This window comes from Panthera tigris, chromosome A3, assembly GCF_018350195.1.
Source record: "Panthera tigris isolate Pti1 chromosome A3, P.tigris_Pti1_mat1.1, whole genome shotgun sequence".
Lineage (NCBI taxonomy): Eukaryota > Metazoa > Chordata > Mammalia > Carnivora > Felidae > Panthera > Panthera tigris.
Window position 1 is genome coordinate 114066135 of NC_056662.1, and position 18529 is coordinate 114084663.

The 18529-nt window shown below is 49.4% G+C and overlaps 1 protein-coding gene across 1 annotated transcript in view; it reads left to right on the forward strand.

The window, feature by feature from the left end:
* Positions 1–18529, forward strand: part of LOC102970217 (xanthine dehydrogenase/oxidase-like) — a 57214-nt gene that overhangs the window by 20042 nt on the left and 18643 nt on the right. The window contains exons 10-21 of the mRNA XM_042982219.1: positions 1315–1407; positions 2012–2163; positions 3214–3307; positions 4662–4771; positions 7079–7263; positions 9108–9282; positions 11015–11098; positions 12552–12721; positions 14812–14935; positions 16549–16668; positions 17136–17232; positions 18193–18317. Of these exons, the coding sequence (XP_042838153.1) occupies positions 1315–1407; positions 2012–2163; positions 3214–3307; positions 4662–4771; positions 7079–7263; positions 9108–9282; positions 11015–11098; positions 12552–12721; positions 14812–14935; positions 16549–16668; positions 17136–17232; positions 18193–18317 (1529 nt within the window). The remainder of the gene's footprint in view (positions 1–1314; positions 1408–2011; positions 2164–3213; positions 3308–4661; positions 4772–7078; positions 7264–9107; positions 9283–11014; positions 11099–12551; positions 12722–14811; positions 14936–16548; positions 16669–17135; positions 17233–18192; positions 18318–18529) is intronic.

The following is an 18529-nucleotide window of genomic DNA, read 5'->3' on the forward strand; positions in this document are numbered from 1 at the left end:
GTTCCTTGTCATGGGTCACCTAACATCCTGGACCCAGTTAGATTCTAATAGAAGGGAATCCATAAACATTTCATGAGCTCCAAGTGAGAGGGAATTTCTTACGACCACTCCCTCTGCCTCACCCCTTCTCCCTTATATATACACGCAGCAGTGTAACCACTGACAGCCAGGGTAGGGTGCTGGGGAAGCCGGGCATAGAGAGAACCTTGTCAAGACAGGCCGCGGATGGCCTCTGTCTGCAGTCTTTATCCTGGGAACCGGTATTCAAACAGGCCAGACTCCGCAAAGCCTGGGCCACCCACCAGACACTCTGAATAGCCCCCGAGAGGGTGGGGAGGATGGGCAGACATTTCTTTTTGAACCTTCCCAACTGTAGGTCTGTGGGAGGGGCTGGAGGGGCAGAGCTAACCAGGTCTCAGGAACAGAACAGAGGGGCGTCTGCTCACAGACCTTTCTAACTTGACAGAAGGCCGGTAGAGACGTGTGGTCCTGCAAAGTCCTGCTCAGGCAGGTGTCGGGGACCAGGAGGCAGATTTGATGTTTTCTCTCTCAGACGATTTTCCTTTTTGTCTGAATGCTAGACTTTCGTGTTATTAGGACTATTATACCCCAACTCTAAGAATTGTCTGTTCTTAGCTGTGTAATGTGGGCAAGAGCCTCACCTTCCTGTGCCTCAGTTTCTCTTCCTATAAACTGAAAATCACAGTATCTCCCAAGGCTATTGTGAGGATTTAATGAGTTAAAACATGTAAAGTGCTTACACGGGTTACTGACATATTTTAGCATGCTGCGGCTTCATCTATTATCCCCCACCCCTGTCCCATACACAGACACACACTCACACACACAGGTTAATTCACATTTCATCTCATTTGACACTAAAAGATACGTCAGCAGGGCCTACGGTGGTTCCATGTGTGCGAAGTGTGTATGACAGGATCAAGCAGGCTCTCCTTACTGAAGAGCAGAAAATCTGAAGGTGTTGAAGGTCCAAGCACAGAGTCAGAAAGCTAAATTTAAAAAAAAGGAAGGTTTTCTGGGTGATAAAAGAAATCAAAAGGCAAAAAAGAATTTCATCTCATCTGAATTCCACTAGGATTTTTGGGGGGAGGGAGAGAAAGACAAGTTTGCCGGCTGATAGTGTGGAAACCGCACTGAACCCCACATCTTATCTCCTGCACCTGCCAGTCCTAAGACACCCACAGAGCATGATGCGATCGTGAATATGTCATAGGTCCTGTGTGCGTGGTGGGAACAATGCCGAGGCCCGCCTGGTAGAAGCCTGTTAACTTCGGGTTTCTTGTTTTTCTCGAGGCATTGAGATGAAATTTAAGAATAAGCTATTTCCTAAGATGGTCTGCCCAGCCTGGATCCCTGAGCTGAATTCAGTGGAGCATGGACCTGAGGGTAAGGAGGGGTTTGCCCTGAGCCCACGGAAGGCTGGGATGCTGCGGATGGGTCCCTTGGGAGGGGTGGCCGGTGCCAGGAGAGCCTCTCCTTTGGCTCCGCGGCCACCTGCTTCTCCTGGAGCTGCCTTGCATGGGGAGCAGGGACCCCCTTCATTGCCTTCCTCCACTGAGCATCTGTGGCAGACTGCCAGTGGGCAAGGGGGGCTGTGAGATTCTCCACAGTCATTCTCAATCCTGGCTCCACATTAGAATCGCTCACAGGGGGAGGGGGTCAGTGCTGGGAGATCTTGGGCACTTTAAAAAAAAAACAGGACTTCTCCCTCAGAGATCTGATTTTATTGAGATGACAACCACTGCTTTAGAGAAGAGAGCATTCTGGTTGTAGGATCAAGAGGGCTGTGGTTCAGTCCTGGCTGGTGTATTAGCTGGGTGGCATGGGTCAAGTCACTTCACCTCTCTGGGCGTTAATTCCTCATCCTTATAAGGATGTGAGAGCTGGTTCATCGTCACTCAGGTACCAGTAAAGCATCGTAGGGGCTGTGTGTCCAAATGTTTTCTGAACTGTGAAGGGAATCGCTGTTTTTCTGCGCACGTGTTCCCAGGTATCTCCTTCGGAGCCTCGTGTCCCTTGAGCTTTGTGGAAAAGACGCTGCTCGATGCAGTCGCCAACCTTCCTGCCCACCAAACAGAGGTGTTCAAAGGTGTTTTGGAGCAGCTGCGCTGGTTTGCTGGGAAGCAGGTCAAGTCTGTGGCGGTGAGTCCCTGTTCAGGAGCACTCAAGGCTGAGGTCATGGGGCCTTTTGTCACAAGGCAGATGCGTTAGTCTGTCCTCTGCTGAAGATCTGGTGCGCCCCAAACTCTAGTGCTTAGAACTTGTGGGGTGTTTGTTAAAAATGCAGTTTCCTGGGCACTGCTCTCAGAGATTCCGACTCAGTAGGGCTGGGATGGAGCCCCAAAGGTGCTTCTGGGGAAGGGGGCCTGCGGGTCACTCTTGGAAACACATGCTGTGTGCCTCAGTCTTTACCCCTGAGGTTGGCAAGATGGAGCCTCCTGCCCACCTTGTTCCTGAACTTGGCCGAAGCTATCAGCAAGTGGTTGAGAGATTGAGCCAAATGTAGTCTTGGACTACCTTTCATCGTTGGGGGGAGAGCCAGAGGTAGACACCCCCAGAGAGGAGGGAGGGGTCCAGCTGTTGACTGTTCACAACTAAACTCCAGACTAGCCCCCAGGTTCCCCATTTGCTAGCGGCATTCACACACTCAGGACCATTGGCGGCTCACAACAGCTGACGGTGTAGGGTTGGCGGGGGTGGGGGGGGAGGGAAGGAAAGCCACCCCATCCATTCTATTTTGTTGTTTTCAATTAGAACAAAACCCAAAGGAAACAGCCCCCACCCCGTTCCTTCACCCTACCCCAAGCACCTGACACCTCTGATTGTGGCTGAGTAGACAGAAGCTCAGAAAGCTCCACTAAATTCTCCAGCTGGGTGGGGATCTACTTCCAGGAAGTATTTGCTTGCATCATGTGATAAACCACCTCAACCCTTTCAGAAAAAGTTTGGATGAAATTGAGCAGATTTCAAGGAGCTGACCCACATTACCGACGAGTAAATTTTAGAGCTGAGATCCAATCCCAAGTGTTCAGATCTCAGGTTTTGCACGTGGTTCTGGATGCTTGAGTTCCGCCGGTCTTGTGCCTTCAGCAGGCAGGTGTCCCCCACCTGCCCTGTGTTCTGCAGCCTGCTGTGAGAGCAGGGTTTTCCTGGGTGGGCTGGGCTCTCACGCACACTCTCTGCTTGTTCTAGTCCATCGGAGGGAACATCATCACCGCCAGCCCCATCTCTGACCTCAACCCTGTGTTCATGGCCAGTGGGGCCAAGCTGACCATCGTGTCCACAGGTGAGAGCTACGTCATGCAGAAGTCAGGAAAGAGGGCCCCACGGGGGAGAAGGCTCACAAGATAGGTGACTTTTTGGAGAGACAGGGCCCACAATTCAATGACCCAGCCGTCCTAAGGTTTGGATCCCTGGGAACTGCAAGGGAGATATACCCAGATTGGGGGCCAGGAGAGCCAGACCATTTCCTTATTAAGAATTCCCAACAGGATCTGTCACCTAGAAGCCTTACCTAGTAGTGTGCTAGAGCCAGAATGCACTGGCTCACCACAGCCCACAGCTGGATTTTCAGGGAGTCTGTGAGTGTTTGATAGACATGGCCATTATTAAAAATTGAATTGTAGAAACTTACAATAAAATAAATTACATTAAAAATAAAGGTAATAAGTGCTCAAAATTCATCACGTCCTAATATTTGAGTTTATTTTACTATTGCCCAAGCCCTTAGAGTTATTCCCATCTGTTATATCTGTAGAGTGGAAATGCTAAGTAATGATATGCTGCTATGCACCGTCCTTGTTGGAGGGTCCTCGAGACCATCCCAGTTTTGATGACTCCTAGGAAGTCAGGGAGGACTCCCAGGACTCAGCCTATCGTCATACTCATGGCTATGACTTATTAAGTGGGAGGACACAAAGTAAACTTGGCAAAGTGAAGAGGGACCTGGGGCACAGTCTGGAGGAATCCAGGCACAAGCTTCCAGAGACTTCTCCCGGTGGCGTCACACAGGACACACATCATTCCCTCAGTCACAAGCTGCATTGTGATAACGCACGTGAAGTGTTGTCTGCCGGGGAAGCTCGTCAGAGACTGAACAGCTAGGGCTTTTTGGGGGGTTGTTTGCGTAGCCCTTCTTGGCAGGTACCAAAAGCCCAGGCACCCAGACAGAAAGCAGATGTTCAGCATAAACCACGCTGTTTGTATGAACAGTTTAGACACAGTCAGTCATCTTATCGGGGAATCTGCTGAAATGCAAGTTCCCTGAAGACAGCCATGGCCAACCATTGTAGGCAGTCCTTTCAGAGGACAGCAGGCGTGTCATGTCAACTCTTTGCCACCCTCTTTCCAACTTCATGTTCACTGATGTCACTCCGGGAGCCTGAAATTGGCTATGGTGGGAGTATTGACCGTAGAAATTAGCAAGTACTGCAAATCTGGACTCCCTCCGCCCACACATAGTCCATTGTTAAACATTCACCAGCACATCCCTGCATAAGGATTTTAGATGGAGGACCTTGGCCCTAATTGTGCCAGCACTGCCCTCTGACTGTGGGTACCAGAGACCAGGATGGGGAATTTACCGGTGCCTCGTTCTCTGCTTTCTCACACTGGCCGCTCTGCATCCGGCCTGTGTACAGGCACCAGGAGGACGGTTCGGATGGATCACACCTTCTTCCCCGCGTACAGAAAGACCCTGCTAGCTCCGGAGGAGATACTGCTTTCCATCGAGATCCCCTACAGCAGGGAGGTGAGCTGCTCAGGAGCGTCCCATGTCACTCTTACCGCAGCGAGGCTCCAGACAAGAGACCAGAGTCTGCCTCGGGGACCAAGCTCAGCATCTCTCAACTTTAACAAAGTCTCTGAACACTGCCTTTCACCAGCCATAGTGTTCTCTGGGCAATGAAGAGCTTCAGGGCAGGGAAGAGGGCATTCTATGGACTCATGGCACGTGATCATGGGCAAATCGTTTCAGATTTCTGAGCCTCAGCTTCCTCGTCTGTAAAACGGACACAGTGTTACCTACCCGGGAGGTTATCGTGTGGATTGAAATCAGGAATGCCTAAGTTTCCAGGCCGATGTCCAGAAGCCAGTGTGGATCTCCATCTGGTAGCTAGCAACATGATTTCAAGAGCACATCCAGCCACTGAGCACTTCTGCCCCAGGTCAGAGGAGACTGGGGCTTGCACGCTGAGTGGAGGGGCTGCCCGTGGGTCAGGCCCACACATGTTGATGAGGTGTTTATTTGCTGACCTTGCTCTGAGTTGGCGTGGTTGCATTTCTGCTCATGGGAGGTTTTTCTGTCCTGTTGAGGCAAGTCTGGGCACTTCTGGCTGCCTCGCTGTTGTTCCTGGGGGCTCGTGGTGGCGTCACCAGGTGCCTTTCTCTCCTCCCTCACCAGCTACACATTCCATAATGGGCCGTGTAGAAAAGTGATCTGTGTGAGGCTGGGAAAGCAGCTGTGATGGAGAGTATTAGGAGTTTTACCCAGGTAGCGCTTGAGCGCGCATTACGAGGCATGTTCGCCCTTGCTAATTTTGGCCCCCTTAATGAGAATGCTAATTAAATTAGAGCCATGATGTCCCTGAGGTGGTTTCTTACTGATTTTCTAGCTTGTCCTTATAGACCATTTTGAGCAGTGATTCCCAGACTTTTTGTATTTCACAGATCAGTAAATTTTCCTCTTTTTAATTATGAGTTGGAGAAGGGAGGAGGGAACAGGCATACAAGAGTCCAGTTTTTATTTTGCCAGATAGGGACATTAGCCAAAAACATTTCATAGGGGCGCCTGGGTGGCTCAGTCAGCTAAGCTTCTGACTTCAGCTCAGGTCACGATCTCACGGTTCGTGAGTGCAAGCCCCACATCGGGCTCTCTGCTGTCAGCACAGAGCCCGCTTCAGATCTTCTGTCCCTCTCTCTCTGTCTCTGTCCCTCCTCTGCTCATTCTGTCTCTCTCTCAAAAATAAATAAATACACTGAAGAAAATCTTTAAAAACAAAAACCATGTCATGACAGAAAGGAGATTTTAATACCCAGAAGTAGGGAGGATTTCTCAAGAAAGGACAGCTGCCAATCTGACACTGACATGGCGTGGCACCCCAGTGGACACGTCACCGTGGACTGGCACAGTCCTGTTCCAGAACCAAGCGCAGAGTCCAGGCTCACGGTCCCGGGGCCATGCTTGACATCGGGAATCCGGACTAGCGTCATGGTCAGGAGGAAGCCCGATGACTTCTTCAAACAGAAGCTTGTGGCCAGTGTGGGCGTCCACAGTGAGCCTCGTTGGGCTTTCTCAACAACGCTTCCCTTAAGCCTCTGCCTTTGACGTTAATCAGAATTTGCGGTGCCAGGTGGGTTCAGACCTCAAGCAGAGCCTGGCCAGAAAGGGCTTGATATGAGATCGTTCTTACCTGGAAAGTGAGTCACGCGGCCCTCCTATCCTGACAGACAGGGCCTGCCTGGAGCCCAGCGGGAAATGTGTGCTCAAAGCACAAAGGCAGCTAGTGTTTCATAGTGTGGTTCATTCTTTCAGGAAGCAAGGTTTCTAACCGTGAACAATAGACCAGTGGGAGAGACAAGCTAGAGAGAGCACGTGCACAGGCGTGGGTGAGGGTGCGTTTCACACGCCCGGTGGCATCTCGTTGTATCTGCTCGAGAGGCAGTTAAGCCAACAGAGGTTTGGGCACAGCCGAGAGGCTGGGTGGGCTCTGAAGCTGGGCGCCAGGATGGGAGGACTGGGGGCTGGGGGACCCCGAGCAGCCTTTGTGAACATGTCTTTCCTCTTCCCAACCCTGCTCTCCTTTTCCTTGACTTTGGGTGTTCCTGACCGACAGGGGAAATCTCTCCCCTTTCCCAGCTTCTGGGAGTGTTGTCCGGGCCTCGTGCTGAGCACGGGACAGTCGGCGCCGCCCACATCTTTGAGTCCCACTGGCAGCCCCTTGCGGGGTTGCCATGGCCCTGTCCCTTCACCTGCCCTTTCACCCCCGTGCTTCAGCCTCACCATCTGCAGTTGTAGCAAATGCAGGGGAGAAGCAGGAACCTTTCTCTTGTTTTGCAGGGTGAGTATTTCTCAGCCTTTAAGCAGGCCTCTCGGAGAGAAGATGACATCGCCAAGGTGACCAGCGGCATGAGGGTCCTGTTCAACCCGGGAACCGCGCAGGTGAAGGAGCTGGCCCTTTGCTACGGCGGAATGCACGACAGAACCGTCTCGGCCCTCAAGACCACGCGGAAGCAGATAGCAAAGTGAGAGCTGCCGGCAGAGTGAAACGGCCAGTGCCGCTCCGACTCCCGCAGTGCTGCTAGCTGCCGGGACTGCCGGCGGCGTTACTCTTGCTGCCGCTACAGCCATGACTTCCGCCCTTACCGGGGTTACCGCTGCTGCCACCCTGGCTGCCGCTACCCGTAGCTCGATTCCTGGTAGCATGGCTGTTGCTGCGCTGGTTCCACCCTGCCTGCTACGGCTCCGCTGCTCTTGGTACCGCTGGGCCCGCCGTTGCTGCGGCCACGAGCGGCCACCGTTGCCACTGCTCTCACGGCTGGGCCTCTACTGCAGTTACTGCGGCTGGCACTGCTCACACTGGTACTGCTGCTTCTGTTGCTACTCTTCCCGCTGCTGTCACTGCTGCTGTTTCTGCCACCGTCACTCCTCGGACTAGTGTTGCCGCTGTGCCTTCCACTGCTGTTCCCAGCGATGCCACCACTGCAGTCTCTCTACCGCTGATGCTCCTATTGCGGCTCTCCTCTTCCTGCGGCTCCTCCCGAGAGTACTGCCGACAGCGTTGCTGCTGCCACTGTGTGAATGCTGTTGCTGCCACCGTTGTGTGTGTCCCCACCGTGACTCTCGCCACGACTCACGGTTGTGCCTCTGCTGCTCCTCCCGCTACTAGTCACAGTGTCGCCAGCGCTGCTGCTACTGCTCTCACCACTGTTCCTCTTTCCACGACTTCTACGCCTTCTGCTTTTGCTTCTACCACGGCTGTTACTTCTGCTGCTCCTGTTCCGGCCACTGCTAGTATCCCTCCTGCGGTATTGCTGCTGCCCCTCCCGCTGCACTCTGACTGGGGCTACTCCTACTACCGCGGCTAGTGTGTGGCAGCAGTTATCCCGAGCCCTTCCCCAGCGCTGGCCTCTGTAACGCTGCCAATACCCAGATGGATAAATAAGGCTTACGTTTGGCGTTTGGCGTTTGGCTCTTTGGTTCCGATGCCTGGCTCCAACACTTTCCAGACGGCTCAGAGAAGTCAAGTTACCGAATCTTCCCGTGCCTCAGTTTCCTCATCGGTAAAGGAGTATACAGATTTTCCATGCTACACTTTTACATGGAAATGAAAAGTGATCTTTCGTAAAAAGCACGGAGGACATTGCTTAGGGCGTTATAAGGACTGAATAGATTTAGTTACTATAATTTTGTGGTCGTTTTAACATTGTGTCTATTTTTATTTGTATTATTTCTGTATGTATGTATTTATTTATATTTATTTTTATATTTTAGCGAGAGACAGAGAGAGAGAGAGAGAGAGAGAGCAAGAGCAGGGGAGAGGGACAGAGGGAGAGACAGAGAGAGACAGAGAGAGAGAGAATCTTAAGAAGTGGGGCTGACCTGAGCGGAAATGAAGAGTTGGGTGCTCAACCGACTGAGCCATCAAGGCACCCAAATTGTGTCTAGTTTTAAATTTTAGGAAACTGAGGGGTGCCCGGGTGCCTCACTCGGTTAAGTGTCTGACTTTTGCTTGATCTCAGGGTCATGATCTCAGGGCTCATGAGTTTGAGCTCGCATCGGGCTCTGTGCCGACAGTGCTGAGCCTGGAGCCTGCTTCAGATTCCTAGTGTCCCTCCCTCTCTGCCCCTCCCATGCTTGACTTGCATCTCTCTCTCTCAAAAATAGAGAAACACTAAAAAAAGGTTTTTTGAAAAAGATGAGGAAACTAAGGCTCAAGCAAGTAACTTACGTAAAGTTACACAAGTATAAGTATCCAAGCCAAATTTTGAACCAAGTTTCATATGACTACGGCCCTGTGCCTACCACCCCACACGAGTGATTCTGATGGCTGAGTAGGAGCGCTCTCCCACCTTCTGCTCTCTGGCAGTTTCTGGAACGAGGAGCTGCTGCAGAACGTGTGTGCGGGCCTGGCGGAGGAGTTGTCCCTGGCCCCCGACGCCCCTGGCGGCATGGTGGAGTTTCGGCGTACCCTCACCCTCAGCTTCTTCTTCAAGTTCTACCTGACAGTGCTTCAGAAACTGGGCATACAGAACTCGAAAGATGTGAGTGTGGGGTGTGGGCAAGATACAGACTCTCTGCAGGACTTTTGTTTGGGAATTTAGGAAGCCAGTCTGAGGGAGGGGTACGGTGGACCAGGTGGTAAATTGGCTTGTCCCTTCTGACATCTAAGGACAGAGGAGCCTTTGCTCCAAGGACACACGGCCCAGGGAGCCACATGGAGATGGGAACCAACGGGATGGTCGAGAGGCAGAACACTGAACTGGGCGTCAACGACTAGGGTTCTGGTCCCGACTGAATCGTTACCTCCCTTGAAACTTGAATAGGTCACAACTCTCTTTAAGTCTCAGTTGGGAAATCTGCTGATCTGGGTGGTAGACCAGATGATCCTTTTGACAGGCTAGCTGTTTCAACTGTGGTTTTGTAGTTAGAATCGAATGTGGAGTGAGATGAGAAGGTAGAGGGTGGAATGAGAATGTAATGGGTGCTGCTGCAGTCAGGAGACGGTGGTCAGGGGGAGGGTGTACGTTCTGGAAAGGGTATGGCTGAGCGGAAGCCCAGCTCCCCATATTGGTTCAGTAAGCATTTACTTTGCACCGTCTATGCATAACATTGCACTTGGCCCCGGAGGCAGCCTCGTGTGGGAGAGAACGTGATCACTAAAGGCCAGCCTAGAGTGACAACTGAGCAGATGGCGTGGGGAGTGCAAAGGAGAGAAGCTTCCACAGATGTGGGGACTGCAGACAGAAATCCCTCTTTAAAAAGCATCCCTAATAGCTTTCTTCTTTTTCTTTTTAAAAAGCATTTATTTATTTATTTTGAGAGATAGAGAGAGAGAGTCCATGCGTGCACGTGAGCGGGCAGGGGCAGAGAGAGAATCCCAAGTGGGCTCTGCACTGACAGCACAGAACCCAACGTGGGGCTCGACCTCAGAACTGTGAGATCATGACCTGAGCTGAAAGCAAGGGTCAGATGCTTAATTGACTGAGCCACCCAGGCACCTTGAATTTTTTCTGATTATAAGAGTAATACATTTCCTGTGGCAAACTTAAAAACATAGAAATATATTAAAAATTAAAATAGAAAATTAAAAAACATTTCAACTTTTTAAATAAAAAATTAAATACTTTTTTTTATTACTTTCTTTTTAATTAAATATGCTTTTCTCTCAGATTCTAGGGAAACCACTGCTACTAGTCTTGCTTTTTCCTCTGATCTTTTCCCTACATTCATTTGTCCATCTTCTGTCATTCTCTCTTTTCTCTTTCTCTTTCTATCTCTCCTTCCATCCCTCTCTCTACATACCTGTCGTCTTCCTATCTTTTGATCTGGACACATCATTTTCTAAACAGATTTAGGGTCATGCTGCATATAGAGTTTTCCATTTCCCCTGATTCTGTTGAGATTATATTGTGCGCATTTTCCATATCATTAAATATTTCCCATAGAAACGAGGAGGAAGAAGGTTTCCAGCAAGGCAAGGAGAGAGAGAGAGCAGCGTGAATAAATGCAAGAGGGAGGGAAACCATTTGGTGTGTTGGAGGAAGCACAAACATTCACCATGCAGGCTGCAGGGGTGGGAAGGGGCCCGAGGCTGTTATAAAATGCTGGGCTCTCAGAGCCCACGTTCTGATGTTGAGATAGATCCAGCCGGCACGAGGCGTGTACGATGAGGAGGTGAGGGGAACAGTTGTTACTGTTGCCACTTGGGGACAACCAAGTGTGGGATCAATGATAGAACTAGTCATGATCACTACTGTTAACTTACCTCCACAGAAGTGCGGCAAGCTGGACCCCACCCATGCCAGTGCCACCTTACTCTTTCAGAAAGACCCTCCAGCCAACGTCCAGCTCTTCCAAGTGAGTATACCTGATGTATGGCTGATATCACAGGCCCTTGCAGGGCACATCAGATGATGCTGACCTTTGGTGAATGACTGACTTGAGTCGTATGTAGGTGCTTAAAGCTCCTACTGCTTTGCATAAATATCCGGTGAAGAAAATGGGAATCGTATTAATGTCAATGAAGCTCTTTTCCTCCTTCCGTACCTAAATTTTGTCTCTCTTGAGATTACTCTCATCTTCACCTGCTCCTTAAAGAATAAAAAAAAACCTGTTGTCCCGATTTTGTCTTTTCTGGTGCCTCTGTGGGGCTGATGTGCAAAGCCAGGAGTTCTCCTGGCCATGACAACAAAACAACAACTTTCTGTCAATGGCAAGTTTTTGAGAAGCACTAGGTAAAGGGTCAACTTTCTCTGTAGACACTTTGGGTTTTGTGGGCCCTATAGTTTTAGTTGATGCTCCTCAACTTTGTCATTATAGCATAAAAGCAACCAGAGATAATACATAAATGAATGTGTGTGGTATGTACCAATAAAACTTTATTTATAGAAGCAGGCAGTGGGCCAGATTTGGCCCACAGGCCACAACTTGTGGAACCATGCAGTAGAGGCTAGTGGTCCAGAGTGTGAACTCTGGGCTCCACTGCCAGGACTTGAATTCAAACTCTGCCAGTTTGTAACTGTGTAACCTTTGACAAGTCACTTCCTCTCTGTGGCTTTTGGGCAAGTTAATTATGCCCACCTGCAAGTGTCCCTATGATGGCACCTGTTTCCTAGGATGTTTCTGAGGATTAAATGTGTTAGTAAAAGTAAATAGCTTAGATTTGCTCCCGGGATATATTAAATACTCAGTGACATGTTAGCCGTTATTATTATGTCTTTGAAAAACCACATACAACAGAATTTTGTTACAAATCCATTTTGGAACACTTTGGCAAGTACAGAAAGATATAAAGAAGAAACAAAAATGACCCAAGATCCCACCTCCAAGAGAAAATCATGATATTTTTGTTGACTTCTTTCCTTTTTTTCCTTTGCATATATGGACATTGACATGCTGTGTTTATAACATACATATTTTTCCTACAGAATTCAAATCATCATACACACACACAATGCTTTATGTCCTGTGTTTACATGTAATGTGAACATTCTTGCCTTCTAATTTAAAGTCTTCAAAAGTATGTCTTAATAGTTGCATACTGTTTGATTGGATGCACGTAGCACCAGCTTTTTACTCCACCCCCCATGAGTGCACATTGAGGTTCTTCTTTAGTTATTTATTTTTCCCCCGTATGGGGACACTATGACCACCTCTGCTCTGCCTGTCTGTTCCTTTGCCCTGTGTCCCTCCTGCCTCCTCCGTCTTCACTCAGGTTTGCTTTGGCCTGAAGCTCCCTGCAGTTTCCCCAGGCCTGTAGGGAAACAGTGTCTTATGCAGCTCAGCTTGACTGATGACCATGTTGTTCCAGGAGGTGCCCAAGGGTCAGTGCGAGGAGGACATGGTGGGTCGGCCCCTGCCCCACCTGGCCGCGGCCATGCAAGCGTCTGGGGAGGCGGTATACTGTGACGACATCCCTCGCTACGAGAATGAGCTGTCCCTCCGGTTGGTCACCAGCACCCGGGCCCACGCCAAGATCAAGTGAGTGGAGTAAATATCCTGAGGGAGGAGGGTGCTGGGAAGCTCCTCCAGGGCCTTCCAGTCTAGAGAGGGACTGGGAACTCACCTGAAAACCAGTCTGGAGAGGAGCGGGAGAGGTTAGGGACTCAGTGGTGCCTGGCAGGGTGAGGGGATGCTGTTGGAGGCATAGGCAGGGGCCAGAACAGGAGAGCCTCAGAATGCTGAACCGGGACATTGCACTTGAGCCAAAAAGCAGTGAGGAGCTTTTAACAGGAGCAGGTCAGCTCTGCACTTTGATATTGGGCTAAACTTCAATGCCGTATTTCAGGAGAACTTGAGTCAGCACTAAGGGGAAGAGCGTGGCCTTAGAGTCAGACCCACCCGGGATCGAGTCTCTGTTCCAGTGTTTACCAGCTGTGACCTTGGCCTGGGATGCCTAAGCTCACAGTGTCTCTATTCATAGCCGGGTGTTTTCATGATGATCAGTGACAGAGTCTGCAAAGGACCTAGCAGAGAAGAGCCACCTGTGCCCGTTTGTTGAATTTGGAGAGCCCAAATGACAAGCATCGCCACCTCTATAATAATAGCAATACCCAACACTCATGTGGCACTTAATATTTGCTGCGGCCTTTAAAGCATTTTCCATACATTGGCAGTTTACTCCTCACAACAACCCTACAGGCAGGTCCTGTTATGATCCCCATGTTCCAGATGAGGAAGCTGAGGCACAAGGGCGGCAAGTTACGTGCCCGAGGTCACAGAGTTGGTAAGCAGCGAAGCGGGAGTTTGAAGCCAGGCAGCATTAGCAGCCGAGCTGTGCTGCCTCTTGATGTTCAGGCCAGAGACTGCATTGATCTCCTGGTGGGCATCAGACACATATCCTGTTGAACAGAGCAGCTAGGAGAAACCCTCCCTTGGGCGCTGCCACTGCTTGGATTAGGGATCCCGTCTCCCCATCATTGGTTTTTCCCTCTGCCGCTCCTAGCTGCCTGGAGACAGGCTGCAGGAATGGTAACCTGGACACCGAGAAAACTTAACAGGTAAGTAAAGTCTTCTAGCTCTCTGAAAAAACTGTTTCAGACGATGTGGTTGCCATCTCTGGGGTAAATGCATTTGCTTTATCCTTGTCTTGAGCCCACACTGACCACACTGGCCACGATCCACATTGTCTACGTTCTTTGCTCCATCTGAGCGATGTGTGAATGGATGGAGGAGGGTGGGGGGCTCTGTAGTAACGGCAGTGACCTGGGCTTTCCCGGCTGCGTGCACTTGGAAAGAAGCGAGGACCTGGCTTTGGCTCTTCATAACCTAACCTCAGTCCTAATCCCACCTACGTTGCTCTCTGCTGCGTTACTTTGGAAAAGCTGCTCAATTTCCCTGAGCTTGAGTTGCCCCAAATGTAGAAGGAGGATAATGATGATGACGTTCTGGGCTCTGGTGAGGTTTGCCTGTTGGAAGTTGCTCGGCCCTTCAGAGTGGTTTCCATACCTTTCTGTGAGGTGCCTCTGCTCTATCTCCCCTTGGGGGCCCGGGCCAGAGTGAGCAGAACATAGTAGAGACTGTTATTAGTGAAACAGTCTCCAGGTGTTCTCCCTCTCGGGCCTGATGATGGCCGGGCTGCCCTGCTCTTCTGGGATAGCTTCATGAAGGTGGGGAGACAAATTTGGCTGTGTGACGATGTTCAGGGACATTCGATCAGTGGTGCAGCAAGGGCCCAAAAGTGCTGATTCTGTGTGGGTATTAGCTGTGATGTGGGTATGAGCTGGAGCTCTCAAGAGTAAATGCTACTCACTGTGATGTGGTTCCGTAGTAGAAGGTCCATGGGGGTGGGCCTGTCCTGTTCATTTTTTGTTCTCCACAGCACTCAGCATGGTGGCCTTCACAGGGTACGTATTTCATGAGCATTTGCAGAATAGGATAGGGTAGGATAGCCTATGGAATGTAGGCTAGGATAGAATACAGAATCTGGAAAGGATAGCATAGACTAGTGGATGGAGAAGGAAGGAATTTGAGTGGAGGAAAAATCAACATGAGGACAGTGGTATCCAGTTGGTGGTGGGTCTTCTGCTTCAGTTTCCCGCCTGGGCCCCTCACTGTGCTCATTCTTGCAGGTCCATAGATACTTCAGAAGCTCAGAAGGTGCCAGGGTTTGTCTGCTTTATCTCTGCTGATGATGTTCCCGGGAGTAATATAACTGGAATTGGTAATGATGAAATGGTGTTTGCAAAGGATAAGGTATGTGTTGGATTTTGTTTTTAGATATGAAGTTAGTGGAATGGGCACTTGAGATTTAGTTTGCGCTCATTCCTCCAAATCCTTAATCTTAAAAAGATTACACATTGGTACATACTGTGGCCTTCATTGCAGGGCGATCAGTACAGGGATGGAATCGGTCTGGTGGCACTTTTAACTTTCACTTATGTTTACTTGTTTATTTCATTGTTGGTGGCTAGTTGCACATGTTAGGATGACTCCAGGCCAAACTGGTATTAAAACAAGACTGGTGATTATTTTTTAAACTGCCAGTTAGGTTTCAGGGGATAAATAGCTCCTTTGTGAAAAGAAAATAAAAATATGGTAAACAAACTACCAGAATAAAAATCACAATACTGTCACTATGTGTATTGAAAATTCACTTATACGAAAATTCATCTATTGCTGTCAAGCATATGTGGAGTTTTGACACACACACACATGCACATAGACACGTTTTGAAACTTTCAGGGTGGAAGTCACTTGACAATTTTAATACAGTTCAAATGCAAATTGGAGATGAGTTGGCGTTGCCTAAGGGCATATTCACTTTATTATTAATGTACAAGAGAAAGAGAGAATAAAAAACTACAACTATGAGACACAAGGACTCCATTTAACAAGAGAACAAATTGCTTTTGTAAATTTCGAGAGTCTCTAAGACTACTGCTAACATGACGGTTAGTGAGAATTAGCTGGGATAAACCACCACAGCCCAATCAATTAAGTTAACAACTCAACTGGGTCCTCAAGAGACAACTATCAGAGACAGTATGGCTTTCTACTGTCAGAAACTCATATTGCAAAGTGATGAGTTGGACAATTTTTTTTTGGTTCATGTTTGGGGATTTTTGGAAGAAAAATGCCTCTGAAGGAATGGAATCATTAAGTAGTGAGAAAATGACAATCATTGTTCTGAAAATCTAACAAAAACTGGTTTATTTATCAAGTCTGAGAACCAGAATTTGGGAACTCCTGCTTCTGGGCATTTGGATGAAGTGTAAGACATGATTGCTGCCTTTGAGAAACTTTTGGTGTAAATCTGGAAACAGAAATTCAAAGGGAGAGGGGTGCTAGAAAGAAAATGGAACTGGAAGCCAGGGCCTGAGATTTAGTCATGGTCTATTAATGAGCCAAGGCAAGACCATGATCTTGCCTTCTGGGTCTGCATCTCTTCACCTGAAAAACAAGGGTGTTGGAGTGCATCTGAGTCAACAAATAGACTTCATGCTTCCATACCGTCCATTCTGCTCATGGCGACATGACTAATCAATCACCACTTTCCATCCTGGGCAACTTCTCAACAAGCTGCCAGCGGTAAATCATGAAATTGGTCCCTGAGATAAAGCGAGTTTGCCATCTTGATACTCGTGATCTCCAAGTCCTAGTCCAGTTCCACTACTTCTAAATCCTCAATGAAGAAGCACATAATCCCAAACAGTAGGACAAAGACATGCCAAGATCCCAGAGGCATTCCTGGATGTCCCTTAAGGAAACTGTGGGGGCAAGGACTTCCTTCGCCTTTTGGGCAATCCAAAATCATTTGCTTCATGAGGAATGCATTATATGCTTTAACAGTTTGGCTCGGTTCCCAGGTGACTTGCATTGGGCACATCATTGGTGCTGTGGTCACCGACACCCGAGAACATGCCCAGAGAGCCGCTCAAGCGGTGAGAATCACCTATGAAGATCTTCCAGCCATTATCACAATAGAGGTAACTGAGAAAGGACTGCATGGGGAGGGGTGAGCCCCCTGTCCCTGGAGGCACCTTTACTGGGATACTTTAGAGGGGGCTGCAGCAGCAGGTGGGATTCGATTAGACAGGAACAGGTAAACCCTTCAGCCCCAGGATTGTGTGTTCTTTGGAAAACTTCCCCATCATGATCCCAGACTCAGTCTGCCAGAGGCCAGACTAGGTCCCTCCTTCCAATGCCAGCTCCCGTTGGTTCCTTGAGGGACTCTACTTTTCCTCAAGATCCAAGCGTGTCCAACTATCTCTGAGGAAATGGAGGCACATGGCCCCAGGCTACATGCAAGCTTACGTGAAGTCTGTGTAGGACCCTTGTACAGATGCCTGTGTGAGAAGAGGGAGGGTGGTTGCAACAACCTCTCTTCCCTCTGGTGGGAATGACCTTCCTTCTCCTGAAAGTCTGGTCACTGAATCGTCTTTGTGGTCCTCAGGATGCTATAGCAAAAGACTCCTTTTATGAGCCTGAGCTGAAGATAGAGAAAGGAAACCTCACGAAGGGGTTTTCGGAAGCAGACAACATTGTTTCAGGTACGGCCGTGCCATATAGTCCTGGGGTATGGGCTGGCCCTGGTTTATGAATTAAATTCAAGAGCTGGACCTTGAGTCCTGGAGCAGGGGAGTGAATTTTTAACAGAAGAGTCCTCCTGATGTTTGTAGCAAAATAGTGGACAATTGGCAGGGAAAGACCCTCTCTCATTTTTTTAAAATTTAAATGTTTATTTATTTTTGAGAGAGAGAGAGAGAGAGAGAGAGAGCATCGGCTGGGGAGGGGTAGAGAGAGAGGGAGACACAGATTCGAAAGCGGCCTTCAGGCTCTGAGCTGTCTGCACAGAGCCCTACGAAGGGCTCAAACTCACCAATCAGGATATCGTGACTTGAGCTGAAGTAACGCTTCATTGACTGAGCCACCCAGGTGCCCCTAGACCCTCTGCCATCTTAATGTCCACCTCCTGTCTCCAGGTTACATATCTGTATGTGGTTCTGGGTAGCTGGGGAAGGCTGTCTGGGGAATTAGTGGCTACAGGTCCTGGCCCTCCCTGTGGGCAGCGGGGCACCCGTCTGCTGGTGACATCCCTTTGGGTATTGTTTCCTACATTGTCCATAGTGTATTCCTAAGCCACTGGTGAGTCATCTCTCCAACTGGCCCGATACCTTCCGTTCCAGAAGATGCTCTCATTTTTAGCTTTTCAGTCACATCTGTTAATCTGTTAATTCCTTCCTTACCATTCCCTAAATTTTACAAAATAATTTGAAAATCTGCAGTGTAAGATAGCTTCATGCCTGATGCATTTTGGTATCATTCTGGTTTCTTTGTTGGGGTGGGGATTTGGCTCCCCCAGGTGGCTAAGGCTTTGAGACCCTTTTCACCCCTGCTGGGAACCTAGAGGTACCTGTGTGTGAGCAGCTGGTTCCTGCCCAGGGCCCTAGGGGAGTGCACTCTCCTTCAGCAAACTCCGGATCACCATGAGGGTCACATTGCCTCCCCAGGCGAGTTGTACATTGGTGGCCAAGAGCACTTCTACCTGGAGACTCACTGCACCATCGCTGTCCCCAAAGGCGAGGCAGGGGAGATGGAGCTCTTTGTGTCTACACAGAACACCACGAAGACCCAGGTACCGTCCTGTGGGTCAGCTCCAGGGCCTGGGCACGGCACTGGGGAGCTTCTGGCTGACTAGGAGTTGGCGATGTAGAACATGGGAAAAGGGAGATCTCGGCTGGTCCAGAAGGGTATCTGAGGGTAGTGGTCCTGGAGCCAGACCCTATCAGCCAACAAGCTTGTGTCACTGAGTTGTGACATAACCTTTCTTGGTTTCCTCTTCCATAA